We start from the raw sequence: 17636 nt of genomic DNA on the forward strand, positions 1-17636 counted from the left end.
AAATGAAACAATGAATGGATGGATGGATGAATAAATTAAGAAGAACAAAAAAAATCATCGGCAATAACAACAAAATTATAATAAAAATCATAACAAAAACAAATAATAATCAAAATGGATCATCAACATTGACTTGATTGTGGTGATGGTGGATTATCGAATCGTAGAATTGCGTACTCACAATGTCCACCACCAATGGCTGTAATTTCGCTGTCTATATTCGAATGATGATTTGGATGATAAATAAAGTTATTTGACCTTATACCACCATCATCATTAGAACCGGTTGTTGTTGCTGATGATGTTGGTGGCGGATTACGATTATGACTTCGATTCGATGATGATGATGAACGAGAATCATCAGTCGGTGGTAATAAAGAACCAGCAATATATGATGAATGATGATTAGTAGAATTTGATATAGTTGCCATTCTTTTAGCTAAAGACATATGTGATTGATGTTTAATCGAATCAGGTCGATCATAAGTATGATGGATGTATGGTGAAATATTACTACTATAACCACCACCACCACTATTGGTTACATTATAATGATTACTATTCGTACTTGATGTTGATAGTGATGGTGGTGTTGATGAATCAGATGATGAACCATTGTTTTGTTGATTATTATTATTATTATTATTATTATGTATATTGTTTGATGATAATGATGATGATTGTGATGATGATACATGATTTGGATAATGTTGTTGTTGTTGTTGTTGTATTGTACGATTGTTTGATTGTATTATTGATCCTAATGGTTGATACATATTATTTGAATTTGTTTTGGCCAATGTTGATGAATGAAATGATGTATTTGTAGAATGATGATGTTGATATTGAGCTAATGAATGATTTTTGGTCATCGATGTTGAAAAACGTTGTTGATGTTGTTGTTGTTGTGAATGATTATGATGATGATGATGATGAGAATGATTATGATGATTAACCATTGAAGCAATATCATTGGATATTGGTTTAGGCGCAATTGTAGGTGGTGGTAATTTTAGATCTGCATACATTAAGGCTTGTGATGGATCATTATAAATACTGTATATATTAAGACCAAGATTCTGTGGTAATTTCAAAGCATTTGGGCGTGTTAAAGCAATGACATCTATATAAAGCAAGGTAATTTTACCTGATTCGATGGGAATCTTGCCGATTGAGTACGACGAAAAGCTTCAATAGTATTATTAAATGATTTGGTTGCATTATCATAGGTAGGAGGAATAGGTGATATTGATGAAACAGTTGCAGGTGTAGCTGTAACTGGTGATGATGATTGTGGAAGCATTGGATTATGATGATGATAATAAGAAGAAGCCATTCCATTAAGATTTGTTAGGCAATTCGGCTGTATGTGTAGCACACATAAAACATAGCATAAAAAAGCGGAAAATTTCAATTTAAATTTTGATTCACATTCAATAGTGTCTTTGTGTTTTGTAATGTTTCAAAAAAATATTCAATTACCTTTCGATGAAAATTCATATTTTCATACATATCACCGGATGTAGGCATTGTTGCTGTTGTTGATGAATTTGATGATGATAAACGTTCAGTTTCGGTTGTTGCTTTCTTAGAGCTTGTTTGACTTTTTTGGCTTATAATATCTATGAATCAGTGAAAAAAAAATATATAACATCAATGAATCAGTGAAAAGAAAATAAATTATGCACTGTAAATTAGATTCATAAAAAAAAGGATTAGGAGGAAGCTGCTATGGTTAAATTGAATTTTAAATGAAAATACAAAATCAAAAGAAGAGAAAAGGAATTTTGAAAAGGAACAAAACGAAAAAATGCAAAAAGCAAAAGCATAGTAGTAAGATTCAAATAAGCACTAGCAATATGCCATCAATGTTGACAGCTCGTATAGAATCCCGAACCATGTCCGATTCTGTGTAGTTTTTTCTCTATCGACAGGCCTTAAGGGTGAAATGTGATTTTGGTCGCGATTTTTTCAGCGTTATTAGATTCTCGGTTCTTTTTATATTTTAGCAATGTTCATTCGAGAATAGAAAATCAGGCTTAAATCAAAATTGTATATTTTTTTTTTTGTATGCTAAAAAGATTTGCATTGATTAGCCAAGCAAACGAAAAGAAAAAGAATCTTTCGATAAAGATCTATGTATGTCTGTGTGTTTATGTAAAACAGAAAGTGAAAAAAGATAGAAAAAAAATGTTTAAACAAGAAAAAAAGGAAAAATTTCTTTTGGATGGTATAGCAAATCTGCTGATAATATAACCAACGAAGAAGAAGAAGAAAATGAAAAATTCTGATTTTGTCTGAGAGATTTTCGGAACAAAAAAACAAATGTTTTAACATTTGATGATGATGATGGTGGTGGCCATCTTGAAGGACCATCGTATCATATTAATTTACATTCACATAATGTAGTTTGATCATCAACATCATCATCAATGATCGAAAGCGAAAAAGTTATAGAGAGAAAGTGAATTGAAAGAAATAAAGAATATTGTAAAGTCAGCACAATGTCAAAAAGATTGAAACAAAAAAACAAAAGAATAATGATGATGATGATCATCATCAACATGATTTGAGATGATGTATAATACAGGAGACAAACAAACAAAAAAAATAAAAAGACAATAAAATCGTTTAATCGTTTGATACAATATTGATGCTTACAGAAACAGAAACAGAAATAAACAAACAATGGCCAATCGATTTAATGCACACGATACTATCGATAGTATGATCATTATCCAAGGATATAATGATGGTTCACACTTTCACACTTTCACATCGATTTAAAACAAAGAAAAGAAAAGATTTTATTTTCACGTTCACATCTTGAATAACGATTATGATTTTATAGTAGGAATATTCAATATCATCGTAACCATTAGAAGAAAAAACGAATGGATTCATAGATTCATAGATGGAGACGACAATGATTAACTAATGGAAAGACCAGTAGCAAGAAGACAGAGAGAAAAAGGAAAGAAAATGATGCGACGCAAAATAATAATAATCCGTTTTATTTTCCGAAAACGAAAAAGATTGACAATGTTGATAAATAAAGGGAAATAGTGAAAAATTCGGAGATTGGCTTCAAAGATAATAGGCTATTATTTGATGGCTTCTATAGAAGATTGTCATTTTCGCTCATGATTTTTTTTGTTTTGTTTTTCGGTCATGTCAGCACCGGGTAAAAATCATTGGAAAACAAAAAATTCAAGATTCACCACAGACATTGCAAAATATCATCATCAGAAATTACCCGCAAAAAAATCAATGTTATATCAGCGAAAAAAAAATCTCATAACCGCATCATTAAAACCTAAAAAATTCACTCTTGAGATTATTTGAATAATCAAAAAGAAGAAAAAACTAATCTAAAATGACTTTCAAAATAACAAATAAACAAATCAGCAGCAGCAGCTGTATCTAACCAAAGATAAAATTTCCCTGGTTGATTGGCCCTGGATCATGATGCCTTGATGAGTGACTGTAAATGAATTTGGTTTTCAAAATACCACCAAAGGAAACAACAGAAAGTGATTTTTTTGTTTTGTTTTTGTTTGATTGAAATGGAAAATGATTTAGATGAAAGAGAGAAAAAATTATGATGACACAGTATGTTGTAATAATACAATACCATTTTGATTGGATGAAACACGACTTGTCGATGAGCTTGGTGTTGGTGAACGATCTCCATCCGGACTGATTGTAGATGATTATGATTATGATGATTGTTATATTGGAAAAAATATGTGACATTTAAAGTGGATCAACAACGTGATTTTTTTCGTATTGACAGCAATATTTAAACAAAATAAGCATCAAACAATAACAAATTGGAAAGTGACAATCATATTGGTGATGGGGGGAATGATGATGTGATCGGAAAAAAAACGAGAAAAAAAATTTGATGATTATCGGGTTATATGATTTCGGGGTTTTTGTAAAAAAAACGTTTTAGATTGGCATTCATAAAACCAAACGCATCAAACACACACAAACAGATGTAATATTTTTTGCTTGCTACATTTTAAGAATTTTGGAAAATTCTCAACAAGAGAGAGAAAGAAAAACCATTATTTTTTGTTGTTGACATTTTTGGAATGATGTGTGCAAAGAATTCAAAATGTGTAATGATAAACACAAAAAAAATCCAAAACCAAATCGAATCGAATCGAAATAATAGAGAAAATTCTGAATTCCAATACGAATTTTCTATGGAAAAAACATTATACTTCATATGACATACACTTACATCAGCGAAACAAACGAAATATTTAGTAAAAAAACTTGTCACAGAAAAAAATGATGTCCAATTAATATATGTTTATGGTGATGATAATATAGGGGGTTAACAAAATCAGTGAAAAAAACGATGTTTGTTGTCAAAAAAATTGAAAGATTGACAGATTTGTACGAATTCAGTTATTATTCGAAAGAATTTCTTTTCCCCCTCTGAAGAAAAATTGAAATTTATCTGATTGAAACATATGAATCGAATGAAAAAACATTGATCAATATTAAAAGTATCCAGATAAAACTAACTGATGAAATTATTGAAATTCTTTTATTTTTTTTTTTGTTTGTGTGCATTGTCAATAATCAAAGTTTTTTCGAATCTATTCATCTGTAAACTAATTAAACTTTGTTTGGATTCCAAATGTTTGTCCGAAAAAAACAAAACCGGACAACATTCTACTAAATTGCTGAACACGGTTTTTTGTTTTATCTCTCTCTACATCGACAATAATCATTGATATTTATCAACATTTGTGTGTGTATGGAACTATCGATGATACGTCGATGACTAATCAAAAATCGATATTTTTCAATTCTTGAACTAAAAAAAATTCTATTCTTTTTCTTGTTTTGGTCCAGACACAAAATGAAGAATATTTTCAAAGAGAACTGGATTTTTTGGATTCTCAATTACATACACTGACTGAAGAAAGAATGATTATTATCGTTTTTTGTTTTGTTTTTAGAAAGAGAAAGAGAGGAAGAGAACAATTATTATGAGGATCATTAAATCCTCTCGACAAATGAATCATATATATGAACGTCATCTCCATCATCATAATCATCGTAATATGAAAAAAAAACTTTTGGAAACCATAAGTAATGAGAGTATGGAGCCAACTAGTTGGACAAAAACAAAACAAGAACTGAAGAGATTCATTCATACACGAAATTAAGCGGATGGCTAGCTTGGACACAAAAAAAAAAGAAAAAAAGAATCAGACTAACGATAGACTAACTGGACGTTGAAACGTTATTTGAAAAGAATAGGAAAAACAAAAACAAAACCATCATTTAGAAAACAATTTGCTTGTTTGTTTGTTAAAGGGCAAATCATTCAAGCAGCAATAGGTCAAATGAGTGAAAAAATCATCAAACATTAATCACAACAATGGTTAATGCTAGAATTGTACAAAATTGCCATTAATTACCGGTCGATCGAACGAATAAAACCAATTGGCTTTTCGCCTGGATTGAATCCCAAAAAAATCAATGGTTCTGAAATGGTTTTACAGATTTTACGTTGTCGTTACTTTTACTATTGCTATTTTTGTTGCTCCTGATCATCATACATTAATAGAATCTAACCAAGAATAATATCGGTTCGATTAAACAATAAGCCAAACCAAACAACAACAAAAAAGAAAAGAAGTTGAGATTAATGTATTTAGGGGGGTGGTAATAAATAACCACAAAGTTGATTCGATTGTAAACACACAAATAAACATTTTTGGAACAATATTTTATGATTCTAAACATATCTCTTGCAAATCATACAATAAAAGTTTACTTTTGAAGATTTTTTTTATTTATTTTGTTTGGAAAATAAAACTCTATCGGGAAGGTCGGTTTTGCTATTGTATCGTATAAATTTTCATAGAAATTTATGATACAGCAACAAAATCTATCAACATAACCCGAATTTTCATGAATTGTCAAAATAACATGAAAATGTTGGGACCGACAATAATAACAATTTGAAAAAAGAGAACGAATTTCTTTCTTTCTTCGCGGAAGATTCCATATAGAAGATTGAAATAAAACTTGTTTTATTTTCTAATGGCTTGTGTGTTGTGTTATGAAAATTCACAATGTTCCTGATAATTAAAAACAAACAAACCTGGCCTTCAAAAGACCATTTTTATCAATTTTTTTTTTTGGGCAGTTTTTGTTGTTGTTATTGTCACAATACATGTGATTTACCCATTTCCTTCCTTCCTTCCGTTTCGAGGTTATGTGTGTATGTGGGCAAATGTCAAGTGGTCATTCTCTCATCGCGTAGACAAGCAAAATATAAAGCAAGCAAGCAAACATTTTTTTTTGCTTTTGTCGTGCGTTTGTTTGAATGAATGAATGGCACCCAAAAATCGAGGATTAAATTCTCGACAACAACCAAAGAAAAAATTGACTTGTTTTTACAACAAAACCAACAACAAACTTACTTTTCACGTTTATCTTTTTCTGTAATTTTTTGGGTGAAAAAAAATGACCAACATAAAAGATATGAGAACAAATTACATGTGTTGAGATCGACAACAATGACAATTGATTGAGATTTTTTTTGTGGGGAATAAAAGATGGACGATTGATGATAACATGGATGGTTGTTCGTTGATGATTGTGATGAATTTTCCGGGGGTTCAACAAATGGATTCAAAAAATATTAAAAAACAAGAGGGAAGGATGGAAGATAAAAATAATAATAAGTGTTAAACCAAAACAAAAAAAATATATTAATAACAAAAAGCAGAAAAAAAACAGAGAAACACAGAATGAAAATTAAGGAAAATGAAATTAAAAAAGTAAGTTTTTTGGCTTTTTTAAAGGGAAAAAACACTGTTATTATTATAAATATATGGCCATTGTGTGATAATTGTATGAAAATTTGACACCTTTCTAGTGAATAAGCAATGAATGTGGCCATTAACCACGATGTGGCCAAATTGATATTATCAACATCATCATTTTGCATTTATAATTTGGACACATCGAGCTGACTTTGTTTGTCGTTGTTATTGTTGTTGAAAATATTAGCAAACAAAATCAAGATTCATTTTTCGTTTCGTTTCTTCGTTAAAAAAACCACCAACGAAAAGAAAATGAAACAAATTTAAATATTGGGAACACAAAACAGTACATTTTGTTTCTGATGAAAAGCGAATGTTTGTTTGCAATGATAACGATTGAATCATTGAAAAAAAATTTGAATATAAACTAAATGTATCAATTTTTGAATACTTTCTTTATTCGACATTATACGAATACTGTAAAGTGGGTGAAATGGAATTCATTTTACATTCATTCATTCATTCATTCATTGATTTTATCAATTCAAATCCTATGAACACACACACACAAACACAACTTGTTCGATCATTTTAATAAATGATTTTTTTCTTCTTCTTTTCATTGGCTTTGTAAATTTTTGTTTTCAATATTATTTTGAAATTACCCATGATTATGTTGACAAAGTTTTTTTTTATTTTATTTTCAATTTCATTCTGTGTCTGTGTAAATAAAACTTTGCTTGAATAAATGAATGAATGAATGAATTTAGAATAGTAAAATATATTTGTAAAAAAGCTCGTGACAATTTATACAATGTGTGTGTGTGTGTAATGCATCACAATTCATCTGGGAACATTGTGTGTGTTTGTTTGTGTGTTTATAAATTTGCAATGAAAGAATCTTTCTTTGGCTTCTTTTATATTCACTATATCTCTCAATTTGGTGACAATAATCGAATTAAAATATCGAGTAAAAGCCAAAAAGAAAGAAAACAAGAGAGACCCAGTGATACAATGCAATGATTGAATGCGATGAATGATGAAAGGAATTTAAATGAGAAAAATCAAAACTAAACAAAAAATTCAGATTCAAAGTCATGATTTTTTGGTTTTGGAGTTTATTCAATTTGTTCCATTGTCATCATCATCATCATCATCATTACCATTGAAGATCATTATGATCGAATGGCTACAAACATCATTCAAATGAAATCAACAAAAAAGAATCCCAAATATCATCTAAATAAACAAATGAATAATGTATACTGTATATTTGTATATGATAATCTGACCAAAATGTAGGACAGATTTTGTAATCACATCAACAACAACAACAAAATTGTGAATTCAAACAAAACAAAAAAAAACATTGTTTTTCTCTGTTGTCATCATCATCATCATTATCTCGAAAAAGAAACATGTTCGCTAATGGGAATATTTTTATTTAAACTTTGTTTTTGTTTTTTGTTTTGTTTCAATAATCATTCGAAATGAAATGTAAAAAAAAGTTAAAATTTAATGAAAAAAAATGAATTTGACCAATGGCTACCACTACTACACCACTGTCGAAAATAGATCAAAACCAGAATATATTCTCCCAAAAAATTCCTCTAAATGAATGTAGAATATAATGATAATGATAGTGAACAGGAATCCACAACCGCATAGCAAAAAAAGAAAATTTTCATTATATTTTTCCCAAACTAAATATATTCCATATTCTCATTTAGGTTTTGTTTTTCACCAATACACACAGAATATTCATTATGAACAAGCCATACAGGAAAAAATAAAAGTGCCCGACGGCATTAGTTGTTTACAACCAACCAACACAAACTTTAACATTAGTCAATCAAGCATCGTCGTCATCGTCGATGCTTTTTACGAAATGCATGAATTCACATTTATTTATTCAAATGTTTCATAAATGTGTGCGGTGCGGTTGTTCCAACAAACAAAAAAAGATTCATTCATCATCTTGTCTTGTTTTATTTTCTTTCGGAACAATTTTTTGTTGTTGTTATGAACGAAACCAAAAATACCGAAAGCAAAAAACAACAAAAAAAACAAAGTCAACACTCATAAACATGCATTGTTTGAGTAAATAAACAACAAAGTTTGTATTCTGTTGATGATGATGATATTAATGATAAACAGAAAAATAATGTTGATCACAGAACAAATGAAACAAACAACATCAAATATTCACTACCATTGTAAATACAAAATGAATTCCAACAAAAACTAATTGAAAAGATAGCTGGAAAAAAATGTAAATATTAATGAAAAAAGAATTGCAAAAAAAAACTTTGGTTCGACATCAGTGCGAATAATCAATACATCAATCAATCGATTGAATGATTTTTTAGTTTGTTAAAAAACAAACAAAATATGATAATTCTTGATTCAAACACCTCTGGCCAAGATGATCATCTTCAATCATTCAATTTTTTTTCGTTTTTTTTTGTTGTAAAATCAAAATAACAAACAAAAATAAGTGAAGAAAAAATAAATGATGTAAGCAAAGTTTTTTTTAACGAATGCACAAAAAAATGATTGAATGAATTTACATAATTTCTATTGTGTTATCATTTTTTTAAAAAAAAACATCAGCGCTTTGTTGTTGTACTCCATAATCATGACCTCCACACCAAAACACCACTAAACTATAACTAACGATGATTTTAAGACACAGAAAAAAAATAATGGAAAAAATTTACAGTTTGAAATACAGTTTCAAAGCAAGAAACAAAACATGAAAAAGCATTGTTTTATTTTGTTGTTCTTGACTAAATCCTTGGATGCTACTTTATAAAAATTGTTTCAATGGATGGATATGATCAACACATCAATGGTTGTTTTTTCCGCAAATGTTAATGGAATATCGTCATCATCATAATCCATTAATTCTATTCAAGATTTAATTGTTCAGACACCACAATCATCATTGGGATTTTTTTCATTTTGGACAAGAAAAAATAAATGGCAGAGGCGAAAATTGGTCACAAAAATGATAATGGCACTTGTATGTACCATCAAAATGATGATCATCATCATCATTTTCATCATAAAAATAATAACTAGCCAAAAATGAAATTGGAACACAAAAAAAATCATAATGGACATGCAAATTAGTAAATAATGAATTATTATTATTATGTTGTACTTTGTTTGTCGCAATATATATGGATCATCATCAAATGAAAATATCTAGGTCTAAGCAATTTCTTAATTGGACACACAAAAAAGATTGAACAAATGGATCATCATTATAATGGATAATGTTACTAATATTGTCATTGACATTTTGTTTTCTACAAAAAATGTTTGTAGTGACTAAATAAATGATGATTCTTGAATCTTGACAATGCTTTTGGACAGATTGGTAGTGTTTAGCAAATGAATAAATAGGATAGATTGATAGATAGTGAAATCATAGAGAAATGAATAGAGAAAAAAATGTTTAAAAGTTTTTTACAAATAAAATATTCATCATCCACTTACCGTTTTTATGACGACGACGTTTCATTATAAATATTAAACATAATAATATAAATAAAAAGGCAAATATAATGGCTACAATAACGGCTGATATGATCAATAATGATTCATCATTTAGAACCGATTCGGCAGCTATTCGATTAAGTTGATGTTTTGTTGTGTGTGAGGGTGGATGAATGAATGGAATTCGGAATTATATGAGAAAAAAAAATAAAAGTCAAGGTTAATGCATTTGAGCAAATTCATGTGTGTGTGTGTGATGCTGTTTATGTATGTAGAATGTTGTACAAAGATGGATGGGCAATCTATCTCACTCAATATTCTCTCTCTCTCTCTCTTTGTCCGTCTGTATGTTTCAGCTAAATGTATGTCACTCTCATTATCAAACAACAACAACAACAAAAGAATACTTTGATCATTCAATTTACGTTCGATCATTCATTTCTCATTTCAGATCGAATTGGCAAAGATGGATTGCTTTATGTTGTTGTTATGTTATATGAATGAATGTATGTATGATATATGAATCGATGGTCGGTCCATTTGTTTTTTTTTCTTCCTCTAACCTTACTTTAAATTGTTTATTGTCTAGGCATCATTTATCTAAAGGAAAATAACTATTATAAATTCTTCGGAACCAAAAACAAAAACAAAACAAAAACCGAAACGAAAACATTTTTGAAATTCTTTCGTTGACCACTAAAATGAATTTTTTTTTGCATTCTCGGTATTCGTACAGAAAAAATCGATGCATAAGGATCATCATGATGATGAGCATCATTATTCATGAATTTCATCGATAAATAACACAGCTAAATAATGTTTGGGCGAAAAAAATTCCAAGTGCAAATAACTTAAGAATGTAAAGAACCAAAAAATGTTGCTGACAAAAATTAATTAATTTTTTGGGTGTTTTCAACCGAAAAACTAATAATAATTATTAAAATGAAAAATTATAAAAGGAACAAACATTTGAATCTTTTTATGGATCAACTTGAAACTGCTATTTTACTATGGGTGCGTGTGAATGAATTTGTTGTTTGAATATAAATTTTCTGGCATCTGACTTGACTTGTGGTTATTTTTTCTCCGCTTCGGTTATGCAATGTGTGTGATAATTAAAAAAACTGAAAAAAATATTTTCCAGTTTTTGTTCGTGGAAATTATTTATGAGCAACTTGAAGAAATGTAATAATGTAAAATGAGAGAATTCTCATTTTGGATGATGGAAATTGAGAATGCTTCTTGCATCATAATTACAAATATGTAAGTAATGTGTATGTAATTCATATAAGAAAAAGTACTTTTAGAAATGAATAAATTGTGCTTTACAACGAATATACATAGAACACCACTAAAGTGAATCAATTGAACTGCCCATTGATGTAAGTCTGTGTGTCGGTGTGTGTGTGCGTTATGAATAATAATGAATTCATAAATAAAACAAAAAACAGAACAAAAAAAGATCATACCGATTGGTGCATCAACAAATAATGTACAATTTGGATCAGTTTGTCCAACTGTATTTCTTGCCGAACAAGTCCATGTACCAAATAATTGTTCATCATATGCCGGTATTATTATTTTAGATTTCATTCCATCTTGATGTGATAATTCATCAATAAATGTTTGATTCAATTCAGTACCATTTAATGACCAAAAAAATTCAAGTCCATCACTTGGATTGGCAAATGTTATTTCACAAATTAATACAACATCTTGATTTTCTTTTCCGGTACGACTTTCATATATAGTACATGATGGACGATCTGATCAAAATGATAACCCCAACAACAACAAAAAAAATCATTAATGGATTTCAAATATAACAACAATATTGAAACAAAAGAAATAATCAATCAATCAATCAATCGATTGATCGATCGATCGATCGAACAATTGATAGATAGTTAGATTGTTAGATCGATCTGTCAAAATCGATCGATGAATGCTAATGGAATTGGAGTAAAAGAAAATTAAAAAAAAACTTCACATCACTTACAAAGAACATTGATTTGTAGATCGATACGTTTTTCACCATGTCTATTCGATGCAATACAGGTATATGTACCGGTACTATCACGTTGAATAGTACGATTCAATGCCAGAATAGATGTATCAGCAATAACACCAGTAAATTTATCATAAAATGAATTTGAAATCCATCGATAACTTGCTTCGGGTAATGCATCACTATCGCAACGTATTTCGGGTAAATGTTCATTTTCAATCACATCAACACGAATCGATGATAGTCGTAGATTTTCCGGTGCATCTATTATATATGAAGAAAACAATTGAAAATGAAAATTTAATTAATTAATCAAATTTGTTAATGAATGTAATGAATTTGTATTCAACCACTTGTCTTCAAGTGATTATAATATTAATAATTATTATTTAAAAAACTTTTCAGAATAAAACGTGATCAGAATTTTTGTAATTTACTTTTTATTTTCTGGTCTGTAGATAACAACAACAACAACAGCGTTTAACCCGTTCATTTTACAAAAAAAAATTTTGGTTTTTTTCAATTTTTTTTTGCTTTCGTGTAATCAATTATAAAACAGACATAGCTTGATGGCTGAATTGGTTAAATTTTCTGTGTGCATTATCATTACGACAAAGTAACGACGTTAATCGATCAATCAATCAATTAATCTTTGGTGAACACACACCATGATAGTGATGTGTATGAAAATAGAAAGAAAAAAAAACGTTGCGAAAATAATAAAAGAAAAATATTCAAAGTTAGTTTGATGATGCGAAACAAATTAGTTCCAGTTTCAATAATTCTAATGTTTTTTTCTTTTGATGGTGAATATTTCAAAGATAGCGAAAAATTCTAAAGAATTCATTCTTCTGGAATTCATTTGAATGAATCTTCGCTATCAGTATTTGACCTGGAAAAAAAACCTGAACAATCAAAATTTGAAAAAAAACGAAGATGATGATAATATCGAGCACGAAAAAATTAGTCGATTCAATTATTGTAGTTATTAATTACATTTTTTTTCATCATCACTGAATACATTTTTTCATCAATTGAACCGAATGGATAATTTTTGATAATATGTGTAAGGATAATTTTCCCAAGAGAAATTCTCATGCAAACCAATTGACAAATTTTCAATTCAATTTTTTCTATGATCAGGAATTTTTTTGCAAATTCAATAAGAAATAAATTCTTTCAAATGAACATGTTATTTGATGATGAATTTTCCAATCGAAATTGATTTTCGTTTTTCTCAATTTCCTTTTCAATTTAATCATTGAACTGTTACGAATCATTGAATCATCAAAGATATATGATTCATCAATGTTCACGGAATTTTTTTTGGCTGTTGTTTTGACCACCAAAGCAAAGGAAAACCATAATAAATTATTCAATTGCCAAAAAAAAACCAAACGTGAATCATTTTTTTCTTTAATTTCGTTTTGCATCATCTAACAATCGAGAGATGTAATGATCATAAATCTCTGAAACCATCAGGAAAGGAAAAAGAGAGAGAGATGGCTTTTGAAGCAACTAAACAACAAAATTCTATTGAACGGATACATTTTTTGTTTTCAAAAGAAATGGCTATAAATTTTAAAATAAGTGAATATTAAATCAAGTAAATTAAAAATTGAATAATTTAGATAAGGAAAACCGCATCTTGCCGTACGTTAAAGATGTTGATGATATTAGCTTACAACGTTTTGCAACATTGTATTCAATCATTTTAAATTGCTTATTGGATTCAAGGCACAATAAATCTGTCACATTCAATATAATTCAAATACCTGTTCATTATGCAAACATACGGTTGGTGGTGGTTTGAATGCTGCATAAATCACGATCAATATGACAATCTATACGTAATAAAATTCACGCCCTGCATTTAAGCAGTAAAGATGTGAAAAAAAACTAAAATAATAACTGATAAAGCCAGGTAAAAGCTTTATTACAATATTTATGGCACCGTTTCAATTATGGTCAAGAGAAACAGAAACTTTGAATTATGATTCAACACTTTTAGATAGTGTTTTTTTCTCTCTCTTGTTTTACTCAGAAAAATTACACTAAATAAAGATTTATTTCCTTTTTTTTCAAAGAATCGTATGTTTTTCTCGAATGTATAAATATTTTCATTGGAAAAAACAAAAAAAAAACAATCCATACCAATTAAGTTATTCGTTGGTTTGTGGTTGGGGAAATCGATTGTTTTGAAAATAAAAAACAATTTATAATATCAAGAAAACCCTACGAAACAAAAAACAAAAGATGAAATCAGACAACCGAACCATACAATTTGAAGAACAAATCGTTAATAATAATCATCATCATCAGGATTCGAGGCTAATATTTTTTTTATAATATAATTTCAAATAGGAAACTGATTGAACTGATGTTTTTGTTTTTCTTGTTTTCCAGAATGGATCAATGTGAAATTTGTTTATCATTTATTTTGATTCTGTACACCATCATCATCATCATCAGACATTGATTTGTTTTCTGTTTCGATTAACTTTCGATTTACTTTGTCGAAACAAAAAAACAAAAAACATCTTACAGGATCAATATAAATGAACAAAACAAATGGTAACATCAGACAACCAACGAAAAATTTTGTTGTCAAATTGATAGGGTATTATTGTTGTAAGTGAAGCAGAAATTAATGTTTTGGAGAATTGTTGCCGAGAAAAACAAAAAACAATGCATAGAAATCAAGCAAATAACAAACAAAAACAAGATCGAAACCAAAAAAGACACATCAATCAATTGTAATAAGAAAAAGAATCCAAAAAACGATAAAGAAATTTTCTAATGTAAAAACAAATAGCATAAGATGGCAATCCGGAATAACATTGACAACAACAGAAAAATAGAGTTCCAAAGATCATTTCCCCTTGGTTTCTCCCTACAACGAAAAAAAAACATAACGAAAGTTCCGGCCAAGAGATCATCAATTCGTTCGGACAAAAAGTGTTTTGCACAAAACAAAACGAAAACAAAAATTGCCTAAAAGGAAATAGGCCTTTCGCGTTTTATCCATATAAAAAGCCAATTTCCAATTAATAATAATATTAATAAATCAGAATTGAATATAGGATTCGGGCCATTGAATATAAACAAGCAAAAACAACAACGAAAAATTGTGACAATAAAATGACCACACCGATTTTCTATATTCTTTTCTTGTATATTATCTTCAAAAATAGAATTGTGATCGGTAAAATGATCGATTTTTTCTATCAAAATCACTTTAGTCTAAGTTGTAGTGGTTATTCATTTCTTTGGGCAACCAAAGATTTATCATCCAACCAACAATAACCCAAAACAAGAGAAGAAGAAAAGAGCTCAACATCATTTATCGTGAAACATTTTTTGGCATCAGTATGTTTGGCGTTCATAACCTAAGGCGTTTATAATGTTAAAAAACACATGGTTTTTGTTTGTGTGTGCATATTCTTTTTCGAATATGATAAAGATGTGATCATCGTGTGGGTTTTCTTTTTTTTCACACGGAAATTGTCTATGACTAGTTCCATATTGTGTTTGATGTAAGAAGAAGGACATTTGGAGTGGACCACACCAAACAAATATCAAGAAAAAATTGTTCGAATCCAAAAAAAAAAACGTTTCGAGGCAGAAGAAGTAAAAAAGATTTTCAATGACACTTGAATGAAAAAGAAGAAAGAAAGCAAGCATTGTGTATGTATGTACATAAAAGAATTGTTGTTTTCTTTTCGAATAAAAAATGTGTGTGTGTTTTCGACGATGATGAAGAAAAAAGAAAAAAAGGAAAATAATGAAAAATAAAAGCGCAAATGTATCTTTCCACTTGTTTGGTCATCATCATCCAAAATCATCCAAAATCATTGTCAGTGGTTGAGATTTTTGTTCGTTGAATCTATGAAGATGATGATGATGATGATAATGGTCGGTGAACAACATGGTCCTAGCTAGTAAAGTGAACCAGAAAATGAAATGAAAAAAAAGAAGGAAACACGAATGATGTTGGTGATGATGACAAGTTGAAAAAAAACTGTTGAAGTGGCAAAAAAGTAATTCACACACACACAAGCACACATACGGGGTTCATATATCGAACAAGCAAACCGAAAAGTTTGTTTGGTCGAGGCAAAAATGCTTGAAAATGATGAATCTTTTAAACAACAAAACAGAGAAAAAAATGATGATGTGAGAGAGAGAGAGAGAAAATGAAAGATGTAAAAGATCGAAAAAAGAAAATGGAACTAAAAGAATCAAAGAGTGATCCGTCGATTTTCTTTTTCTGCTTACAGCATCTATTCAATCCATTCAGAGGATTTTTTTTCAAGTATTCGTGTATCTGATTCACTTGGATGAATTTTGAATTCAGAACAAAACATGGAAAACACTTTGAGATTAAAGAAAAACAAAACAAAAAAACTGTCCAGCATTCATTTATTGCCCAAAAAGTGAAAAGAAATTCAAAAAAAGAAAGAAAGATCAGTGTTGATAGACAAAGTGATATGTGTGTGTGTGTGTGTGTGATAATCAATACTAAACCAAAAGAAAACAAAACAGATTGTACCAGAATAAAGTTTTTATTCGGTGAAAATGACCATAAACAAAAATAATTTATCAATATAGTGGAATTCAAGTGTAACCAACCACACACATATTTTGGTCAAACACTATGAAACAACAATCGACTATTATCTTGATAAAAATTCATCACATCACATATGATGATGAAGATGATAAGGACAACAATGTATGTATAATTAATAGAAGAATGATAATGATGATGATTGTTTGTTCCAAGTACCAGCGAAAAAAACTAAAACTCATTGTAGTTAGTTGGGAAACGAATATAAATGCATAAAAGTTTTCTTACTTTATTTTGTGGATAAGTAGGGGGATGTAAAAGGAAAACAGCCGCAAAAAAAATTCATTTGAACATTTAATTGACTTGCAATTACAATCATCAAACGACAACAACAACAAAGCACTAACGGTTTTTTTTTTTTGTGTGTGCTTGAATGCATCAACTTCTTAAAAAGAAAGAAAAATAAAACAAGAACACAAAACTAAAGTCATCAAACATCATTTTATTTCAAGATAGTTAAATTCTTCATCCGGATTTCAATAATAATGGACAATATACACGAACACACACACACATAGAGTAATTCGCTTGAAAACACACACACACATACAACATATATGCATGGAATGAGCAATTATCTTTTACATAAAGAATAAAACAAAACAAAAAAAGGCGACAAAGAAAATGACGTCCTGCTTTTTGTTTGACATTTTCATTCATCTATTCATTCATTCATTTTTCTTACTCTAAT

The 17636-nt window shown here is 29.1% G+C and overlaps 1 protein-coding gene across 7 annotated transcripts in view; it reads right to left on the reverse strand.

Annotated features, from left to right (window-relative positions):
* The window catches only part of LOC113794025 (hemicentin-1-like), a 62479-nt gene that overhangs the window by 493 nt on the left and 44350 nt on the right, over positions 1 to 17636 (reverse strand). For 3 of the 7 annotated variants that reach the window (XM_075824209.1, XM_075824217.1, XM_075824213.1), the window contains exons 9-16: positions 12307 to 12579; positions 11777 to 12073; positions 10308 to 10436; positions 6459 to 6477; positions 3635 to 3699; positions 1483 to 1622; positions 1148 to 1363; positions 182 to 1079 (exon numbers count right to left, since the gene is read on the reverse strand). In XM_075824209.1, coding sequence (XP_075680324.1) covers positions 182 to 1079; positions 1148 to 1363; positions 1483 to 1622; positions 3635 to 3699; positions 6459 to 6477; positions 10308 to 10436; positions 11777 to 12073; positions 12307 to 12579 — 2037 coding nt within the window. Of the gene's footprint in view, positions 1 to 181; positions 1080 to 1147; positions 1364 to 1482; positions 1623 to 3634; positions 3700 to 6458; positions 6478 to 10307; positions 10437 to 11776; positions 12074 to 12306; positions 12580 to 17636 lie in introns of those variants that run through there. The other 4 variants (XM_027344110.2, XM_075824219.1, XM_027344109.2 and 1 more) reach the window with 4 other exon arrangements.

This window comes from Dermatophagoides pteronyssinus, unplaced genomic scaffold (genome assembly GCF_027571235.1).
Source record: "Dermatophagoides pteronyssinus isolate colony J.1.1.1.1 unplaced genomic scaffold, Derpt_VIB-CSIC_2022.12 sq0001, whole genome shotgun sequence".
Taxonomy (NCBI): Eukaryota; Metazoa; Arthropoda; class Arachnida; order Sarcoptiformes; family Pyroglyphidae; genus Dermatophagoides; species Dermatophagoides pteronyssinus.